This window comes from Oenanthe melanoleuca, chromosome 8 (assembly GCF_029582105.1).
Source record: "Oenanthe melanoleuca isolate GR-GAL-2019-014 chromosome 8, OMel1.0, whole genome shotgun sequence".
Classification (NCBI taxonomy): Eukaryota; Metazoa; Chordata; class Aves; order Passeriformes; family Muscicapidae; genus Oenanthe; species Oenanthe melanoleuca.
Window position 1 is genome coordinate 18,633,829 of NC_079342.1, and position 9,402 is coordinate 18,643,230.

The following is a 9,402-nucleotide window of genomic DNA, read 5'->3' on the forward strand; positions in this document are numbered from 1 at the left end:
CCAGCGCCCTCCTTTGCCTGCTTCCCTTTTGGCCCAGGATATTGGAAATTCGGGTTTTGGAGAGATCCCTGCCTGAGCGGTGCCGAGAGAGGGGACCAGCAGAACCAGCGTGCGGAGATGGGGTGGCTCAGTCTCCAGAGGGGGCTGTGAGTGCTGGGGGTACCCGCAGCTGGAGAACCCCAAGCCCAGCGCCCAGCGTGCGGAGGAGGGCGCGGGTGGTACCAACACCCAGCGCTGGTAGCGCTGCCCCGCAATGTGCCGGGCAGCAGCAGAGGGCAGCAGGGCTCCGGGCTCGCCGCGCACCGAGGGTGGCCCGGGCCGGACGGGGCGGGGGGCTCGGGGGCGGCCCCAGCCGCGCCCCGTTAAAAGGCGGCACCGGCGGGGCGGCGGAGGCACAGCGGGCTGGGCAGGACGGGACGGGGTGTGGGATCTGCTCTCCCTTCAGGTGAGTTGGGCTCCGTCCCTCCCCGCCCTTGGGGAGCCCCTGGAGGGGCGCGGAGCTCTCGGGACAGCAGCAGCAGCTGCGCCGGGTGAGGGTTCCCCGGTAACATCTCTACTCTCCCCAGGTGCAAAGATGGGGTGCTTCACCTTTATCAAGGTCATGATGATCCTCTTCAACCTGGCCATCTTCGTAAGTGCGCCCGGGGGCTGGGGCTGGCGGGAGGGGTCCCGGGGAGCCCCCGAGCCGGGGTGGGGTCGGTCTGGCCGGGCTCTCCCGACCTGCGGGCGATGGGTGCAGAGCGTGGGCAGGTGGGACTCGCAGAGCCCGGAGGCTGTGCCGTGCTCTGGGGACAGTGCCTGTTGCATCAGCTGCCCCTGTCCCTCGCTGTCTGAAGCTTGGGAAGGTGCCGAGTGCCCCAGAACAGGGGGTTTGCTGCACCCCTGCCTGGGGGCCCTGCCTCTGTAGGGGAGCAGCCCCCGTGTGTGACTGTGCTTTGGGATTCCTGGATGTCGGGAATTCGGAGCATATGCAGGCTCTACTCTCACCCAGGGCAAAGGGCAGTGGAGCTCACAAGAGCTGCCCTGGGTCTGCAGGAGCCACCTGGAAGGGGGTGTGGTGGGATCCAGCTTTGGGAAGGAGGGGGTGCAGAGCCTCCCGGCTCACTCTGCTGTAAAGACACTGTAAAACACTCTCTCTGTAAAGCTCCTGAATGGATTTGAGTGTGGTGGGGGAGGTCGACCTGGCAGAGGGGAGGGCTGGTGCAGACTGCAGGTAGCCCAGAGTTTGCCTTGCCTGTATGGAGGAGCTTGTGGTGGCCAGTGTCTGAACTGGCCATGTGGGGTCATGGGGAGGCTGGTGGCACTGCTGGCACTGAAACCTGTTGGGCTGGGGAGGAGGGCAGCTGTGACACTGCCCAGGGGATGTGCTGGTGGTGGGGTGTGTTTCAGGGTACTGACCCGTCTGGCAATGCCCTGAGCTGCCTGCAGTGCTTGGTATGGTAAAAACTGCTGAGGGGAGAAACACCTGTGCCAGGGCCTTACCCAAATATCAAATCTGGTGCCTATCTGGAAGCTGACACTGCCTTTCTCCTCCCAGCTCGGTGGTGGGACCCTCCTGGGAGTTGGCATCTGGGTCAAAGTGGACGGAGAGTCATTCCTGAATATATTTGGGGCGCTGTCCTCTAGCGTCCTGCAGGTTGTGAACGTGGCCTATCTCCTCATTGTCATCGGTGCCATCCTGCTGGTGATCGGCTTCCTTGGCTGCTACGGCGCCCAGAAGGAGAGCAAATGTCTCCTGATGATGGTATGGACCTGACTGACCTCCTTATCAAGCCTTGTTTGAGCTGGGTCTGTGGTGGGGAGACCTGATAGGCAGATTTCTGCCTGTGGCTGTTTCTGTGTGTGGCAGTCTGAGTGGTCCTTGGAAAGGCAGTGCTGGACTCAGTCTGCCCCAGGAAAGGGTGAGAGCAGGTGGGAGGGGGTGCTGAGTTGAGGTCTCCTCTCCTGGAGCATGTCCAGAGAGCTCAGCCCCATGCAGGTGGGGGGCTGGAGGACCCCAAGGCTGTGCTGCTCCTGCCCAGGAGCAGAGCTGAAGGCAGTGAGGCAGGAGGGCTGGAATCCTGGGGAAGTAGATGAGTTGCAGGGGCCCCTGAGGATTTTGGCTGTTGGTTTGACCTCCCTCCCCTTGCTGTGTCCTAGTTCTTCTCAGTGGTGCTGATCATCTTCATTGTTGAAGTCGCTGCTGCTGTGGTGGCTCTGGTCTTCACAGGACTTGTGAGTGCAATACTTGTGTCTTGGGTTGGGCTGACCTGGGACCTGTCCTACTCCTTAGGAAAACAGGAGATATGGGCTGGCAGCACTGCCCATGGTGTAGTGGTCAGTGCTGCAGGGGGAAAGGTCACTGCTGGCACCAGCTGTGTGGGCAGGTTGCAGTAGCCTCAGGGTGGTGGGATCAGGGGTTCCTGTTATATCATAAGCCTCGTATTTTTAGGACAAGTTTTGCCCACTTCTTTCTGTCGAGCCCCCTGCTCCCTAACCAGCTCAGGATTGACGCCTCCTCACCTTTGAGGGTAGGAGCCACTGGAGGAGGAAGTCCCTATTGCCTCATGCTGAGCAAACTCACCCCCTTATTAGACACCTGGGGAGAAAGGTGACTGCCTCATTAGGCACTGGAGAAGTCAACTGCAGGGCAAACGTCATTCCTGGCTCCCTTAACACCACTTATCAGATGACTCACTGGGCACAAGTGACCTTGGTGCCATAAAGCCCTGGTTAGTGGGGAAGGGGAAAGCTCTCTGTGGGGCAAATAAATGTGCTGTGACTCCTGGCTGTGCTGGGTCTCCCTAGGCTGAGACCACTATGGGGATGTTCAGCTCTGGGGTGTTCCCCAGCTCCTTCTCTGATGGTGTTTTTCTCGCCTTTCTTGCAGGCAGAGACGTTGCTGACAGGTCTGGTGACCCCACTCCTGAAGGATAAGTATGGGGAGGATCCAACATTCACACACATCTGGAATGTCACCATGACAGAGGTGTGTTGAGCCCTGTGGATCCCCCCAACATGGGCTAGGTGGTGCACGTTTGGGTGGGACAGTGAGATGGAAGTGGGGACACATCACATACTGCATGTGCTGACCTGCCACCTCCTCAATTTCCCAGGTTCCTGGGAACTACCCTTTTGGGACTTAGTGGGGTGAGAGCTGTGTGTGATGGTGTGTGGGGCAAAATCATGGTCCCAAGGTGACTACTGAGCAGCCCACTGCAGTGGGGTTGAGCTGGGTGACACTCTCCATGAGCCAGTGGGGTCCTGACAGTGTTGGAGCCTGGAGGGAGACCTGAAGGATGCTCTTCTCTCTTAGGTTCACTGCTGTGGCCTGAACAACTACACAGACTTTGATGACTCCTACTTTTATAAGAAATACAACAGCTACCCCAGGCAGTGCTGTGGTGACACGGTGGAGATCTGCAACAGCACGCTGGCTGCAGAAAAGGCTGTCAATGTAAGGATGTGCTGGTGGCTCTTTCTTGCTGGCAGAGCCTGACTTGGGGTGTGCCTGGGCATGGGGAGGGACAGCCCAGCTCTGCACATGGTAGTCCCATGGGCTATAAGTTCTGGGGGGATGCTGTGGTGGCCTCAGCTTGTTCCTGGTAGAAACAAGTAAATGTTGCTCTGGTCCTAAAGAGAATAGAGTGGCATGCTTGGTGCTGGGCATGAACCCAGGCACCACTCTGCCTTTTTGGGTGATTTCTCTGTTTCTTCCCTTCCTTTCCTTGTTCCCCCTCAATACTTGGTCTAAGAAGTTGGGCTAGTTGCCCAACTTGTTCTTGGGCTGAGTTGCCCCTGAAGCCTTGGGCCTTCTCCATGGCTGTGTACTCTGGGTTGGAGAAGCAGTACCTCTCTTTCTGGGGGATGCTGTGCCCTGGCAGTTGGGGTATCACCATCTCTTGCCATCCTGACCCATGTGGTTGCCTCGTGCAGGGCTGTTTCTCACAGATCTTGGAAGAAATCAGGACCAACGCAGGAGTGGCGGGTGGCGTGGCAGCCGGCATCGCTGCCTTGGAGGTGAGTGCCTGAGCAGTCTGTGCTGCCTCCTCCCTGTGCCTGGAGGTGGGGCTGGGACCAGCCTGGGGGGGCCCAGGGGCTGGTGCAGCTCCAGGCTGCTGAGCCTTCTTCCCTGAGCACATCCAGCCCTTTTCCCCTGGAGCACTGGGGATGGTGGGCTGCGACCCAACCCCTGTGGGGAAGGGGAGAGAGGGTGCACACTTGAGGGGGCTGATTTGCACCTTGTCCCCCCCAGATTGCGGCCATGGCAGTTGCCATGTACCTGTACTGTCGGCTGGATGAGAAGTGACCTCCCCTGAGGCAGGAGGATGACCTGCCACCCCCCATGCTGGGGTGGACCTGTGGCGTGCCACGCTCTCAGGGGACCCCATCCCTCCCTGGGTCTGATGCTCTCCTGTGCACTGTGATTTGTAGCTGTATTTTGATCTACTGAGCTGGGATCTGTAGAGTTTGTGTATATTTTTGTACTGATATGCTCTACGGAGCCTGTACATAGAGATTTGGGGTGTTTTTTGATTGTGGGGGTGTTGATAGAGAAGCTGTTTGGCTGATGCCAGGAGCTAAAGCAGCACAGGGACTGTCAGGACTGCTGATCTGGCAATGGCACAGTGGTGTCTTGGTAAACTCCTGCAGGCGGGTGCTGTACTGCTCTCACACTGTCCCCACCGTGTCCCCCTGCATCAGTTTGAGGTGGTAACTGCACCCTCACTGGGGATGTATCTACTCCTGCACCCACTTTCTGCCAGCCCTGGCCTTGTTGCCATGAGGTCCCCTGGAAGAGGGGCTGGCTGGTCTCTGTCCCTTCCCTGGCATGAGGACAGCCCTGGTGGTCCCTGACTCTGCAGGGGCTGAGGCTGCCCCATATCCCCTGTCATTTTGTGCCTGAGCCACTCTCTATGCTGTAAAGAAATGCAAATAAATTTTTCATCTTGGATACAGATTATTTTCTAGAGTTGACCTTGGTGCTGCCTTTAATAAATACCTTCTGCTGGGGGGAGTGCAGGGGTGGTGGCTGCCTTGCCTCCCTCCCACCTTCCCTTCCATGTCCTTGTAGGCAGCACAGCCCTGCCCTCCTTACCTGTGGCTCCTCACCTATTCAGGTGCTTGGAAACAGAGCAGCCTTGTGTTTGCACAACAGATGGGGGGGTGCCACACTTGCACCCCCCGCCCTCTGCAACAGCCTCTGCTTCCTCACAACACTCAGCCAGGGACTGAACAACAGCTTGGCTTGAAAGGCAGGGCTGGCTGGGGGATTCTTGTGTCCCCGTCAGCTGCAGGAACCCAGAATAGGGGGGTGAGGAGGGATGGATCCTTCCACTTCTGAACATCTCTACCCCAGCATTGTCCCACACTGCCTGTGTGTGCTGCACCTGCCCTCCCTCTGTGTGTGGGCATGTGGGAGGTGTGGGTGGGCTTGGGGGGTTTCTTTCACCCCTGCTACTCCCTCTCTGCTCTTGAGGATACACTTGCTCTGCCTCGGTTTCTCCATTTCCAAAGCACAGCCAGGTGGGTGCTCCCAAGGGCTCCTTCACCCTGTTTTTGCTGAGAGGCTTCCTGCCTCTCAGGCTGTGGGGCAGGGGCAGTGAAGGACAGGGGGCTGGCAGGAGGCCAGTGTGCAAACAGCCTCCCCAGGTGCTGCCTCGCTCTGTGCCTGCTGTGGCACCCCCTTATCAGCTCCTGCCCGGGTACGGGGCTGCACCAAGGCATTGCTGTGGTCTGGCATCTCCCTGGTGCCATCCAGTACTTGCCACACTGGCAGGAGCAGGCAGGGACAGTGAGACAGGCATGGGCACCTGCTCCCCACGCTGGGTTACTCAGCCCTGGGGACGTGGGGTTTGGCCCTGCCCCATGGCAAGGTGTGGGCAGAAGCTGCCAGAAAATAGCCTTGTCTTTCCTGGACTGGTGACTAGGTCCCAGTTCTACCATAAACCTGTGTCACCTCATGGGTGATGTCAGAGCTTTTATGCCTCTTTTCCCACTCCAAGGATGCAGGAGCTGCCAGGAAGCCCTTTCTGGAGGTATTGTGGTGGCCAGGACCCAACTGGCACAGAGCTGGGCACACCTGGCCACGTCCCCTTCTGCACCCTGTTTATGGGATGCCTCGCAGAGCTGGCTGCTGGCACACACACCCTGCAGCTCAGGGCAATGCCTGGCCAGCTGCTGGCTTCTACCTTGGCAACTCCTCCTAGCCATGGCTTTCCATGGGGCAGAACAGGCTGTTTCTGTGGCACTGAGTTTTGTAAATAACCCTACAATCACTGGCTTGGTTCCTCCCCTCCACCTGCTGGGAAAACTTGAAGGACCAGTTTCTCCTCACGGATGTGATTCCTCCCAATTGCCCTCTGCAGCTCTTGGCTGCCCTGGCAGCCAAAATCAGAGCAGTGGGGGGTGAACTGGACTGGCACAGCCTCCCCTGTGCTCCCACTGTGTCCCTGCTCTCCACTTCCACTGCCAAAGCACTGCCACAGCCTTTGTGCTCTCCAAGGAGATCCCACTCCAGCTGCTTCTCTACAAGCCCTGTGGCACATCCCAGCCCACCACCCACCCCCACCAGCTGGGTGTCACCAGGCACCTCTGCACCACCTTGTATCCTTTAGACTTGCCCATTTCTCGAAGACTGGCACTCTGGGGCACTCAGAAATTAATGGCACAAGGCTGAAAGGTCCCTGAGGGCTTGTGGTGGCAAACAGAAACTTCCTTATTGCCTCCGGGAAGGTGGCAGGAGATGGCTCCAGCACCTGGCACATCTGGGTGTGTACCACCTGGGACACAGGGTGGGGGAAGGCAGGAGGGCAAAGTCTCCCTGCAGGGACGTAGGGCAAGCAGCCACTGCCGTGATGGGAACCGCACACAGACCATAATTCCTGGGGATTTGTAGGGTGCACTCTCCACCGGCATCACTTGCCCCGGAGCACAGCAGGCGAAACCCCGTGTGGTGCAGGCATCTGTGCTGGCAGGGAGTGGGCAGTGATCAGCAATTTAAGAAAGGAACCGCCCCCTCCTTCCTGGGAATTAGCATTGATGGGAACAGGTACATGAATAGAAGGAGGAACTGCACCACTTTGGGTGATTAAGGGGGTAAATGAGAAGCAAAAGCAAACATTCAGCATTAGCTGCTCAAGGAGTGCCTGCTGAGGGGAATTTCCCCTGCCTGCTGTAAGAGCTGGCCCGGGATGTCCCAGACTGGGAGAAGAGGATATCCTTGAAGGGCACAGGCTGCTCCAGGGGAAGAAGTGAGGCAATGCACACTTTCCCTGGCATTGACTGCCTGCTTCTCCTCTTCCTCAAAGATAAACTATCCTGAGTGCCAGCCTAACCCCAACAGTGCTTTCTAGGCAGCTCCCTGCCCTAATTATTTTGTTGGGATATCAGAGGAGACTATGCAAGGGCTATTCCTCCTGCAGCAGGCAGGAGCTGACACTGAACCTGGCATGTTAATCATTAATGCTGCACTGGCAGGAATGGCACAATAACCGCCACAGCAATCCTGGACACTCAGTTGAAGATTAATTTGCCACCTACCTTAGATGTGGGCACAGGAGGTGGCAGCCCTGTGTCTGCAGGCACAGCTTCAAACAGGGACAGGAATGGGCTAGGTGCAGGCAAAGAACCCCCCTCACAGCTGGGAACAAGGGGAGAAGCCAAGCAGAGCACCTTCCTGGGAGCAGTTTAGGCACCTTGGCATTTATGACTTTTGGCATTTATGTCTTTTAATGAAGCAGACAGTGCTGAAAATTTAGGATCAGTTCCCTGGGCTGGGATGCAAGTGGCTGGACACAGCACCACTGGCTCCCCCCCACGGAGGGAAGGAGATGGGGCCAGCACAAAGAGCATCCTTCCAGGGCTGAGATCTCTCCATTCAAGAGGACTGGGTGTGTTATCCCAGAGGACTCCAGCTGGAAGGAGCTTCCCTCCATCAGTGGGGCACAGAGGAACCCATGTGCCATGGGAAGGGTTAGCCTGGACCTTGTCTCCCACATACCAGCCCGTCATCGGAGCACAGGGACTTCCCGCTTCCCCAGCACAGAGATCTCCAACAAAAAACTATAATGCATAAAAATAAACACGATGGAAATTATGCAAAATTCCCCACCCCCTACAAGCTCTGGAAAGGTCAAGTTTCATGCCAACGCTATTTTGCTTTTGTTTAATTATCAGCCAGCTCCTGGGAGGTGGAGCAGCCCGGACAGGTTCCCCTTTGTAGGGCTGCACAAAGCCAGGGAGGCCGGGCTGGGGGGGCTGCACGGGCTGGGTGAGAACTGCAGCTCGGGCAGCACGTGCTACAGCTGCTGCCACAGGGGGCTGAGCTGTGGCAGCCACTGGATCGGACTTCCAGGGCAGGCAGGCCAGGGGACACTGCTGGGACAGCTGGGAGTGCTCCAGCACCAGCAGGATGCAGCAGACCCCCCAAAAAGGGCAGGATGGTGAGCAGCCAGCACTTGGGGTGATGAGCCAAGGCTTTCCATCAGCCTGGCACAGGTTCTCCCTTTCAAGGGGTTAACCTGCTGCTACTGTCATCCCTCTGTCTCAGGAGGGGAGGTTCCTAGGAACGCAGCAGTTTGCACATGCTGGCTCCTGGAGGTGGCCACAACAAGGAGGGTGTCAGACCTGAGCCCACATCACTCTGCAGGGCTCTGCCCTGGACATTCAGACACAGCAGGTGGATCCTCCTCTTGCCCATGGTGCCCTGGCAGACGCTTGGTCCCACAGGGTTTGGCTCGGCAGGAGGCAGATGTGGAGTCTGCCAGGAGGTGAGAGCCCCTCACCAAGCCCCAGGGACTATGTAAAAAACTTCTGCCAAGCAGTTGCCCTGCCAGAAAGCTGTGCTGGTCCTGGGATGGGGCTGTCAGCCCAGCCTGGCTGCAGAGATCAGGGAGGGGAGCAGGAGGCAGCAGGCTGGTTGCAGGTGGTCCATGCTGGTGGCTGACACTCTCCCACTCCCACTTATTTCAGTCCTGTGCTCTCTGCTCCAAAAATGGGTGCATCCCCAGCCCTCCCAGGGCTCCCTGCCCCATAGGGGCAGAAATTGGGCATGTCAAGAGGGTGACAAGGCTGTAGCTCTGAAGACAAGAGCAGCTGGAAGTGCCAGGAGGAAGACGGGAGCAAGTCACCAGGCAGCTCGTCAGAGTTTCCATCAGTTGCTGAACTGAAGATCAAAGTGATAAAGGTTGAGGAGGAAACAACTTGCAAACCTGTGCCAGCCCTGTTGGCACTGCATGGCACCACACAGAGGACCTCTGCTGGCACAGGCCTGGGGCCACCATTAGCCCACAGCCAAGCCTGTGCAGCCCTGGGCAGAGCGAGACACCAGAGGACAGGGGGCTGCCCTTTCCAGACAGGACCCCAGAGCCAGGGACCCCAGCCCTGTACCCTGCACAGGGCCAGCTATGAAACACACAAGGC

The 9,402-nt window shown here is 58.1% G+C and overlaps 1 protein-coding gene across 1 annotated transcript; it reads left to right on the forward strand.

The window, feature by feature from the left end:
- The first annotated feature begins 347 nt into the window (after positions 1 to 347).
- On the forward strand, positions 348 to 4,939 carry TSPAN1 (tetraspanin 1). Its single transcript, XM_056497162.1, has 8 exons — positions 348 to 445; positions 567 to 631; positions 1,538 to 1,744; positions 2,140 to 2,214; positions 2,870 to 2,968; positions 3,296 to 3,436; positions 3,916 to 3,999; positions 4,235 to 4,939. Exons 2-8 carry the CDS (start codon positions 575 to 577, stop codon positions 4,286 to 4,288), a joined length of 717 nt encoding a protein of 238 aa, XP_056353137.1. The 5' UTR covers positions 348 to 445; positions 567 to 574; the 3' UTR covers positions 4,289 to 4,939.
- The last annotated feature ends 4,463 nt before the right edge of the window (positions 4,940 to 9,402 follow it).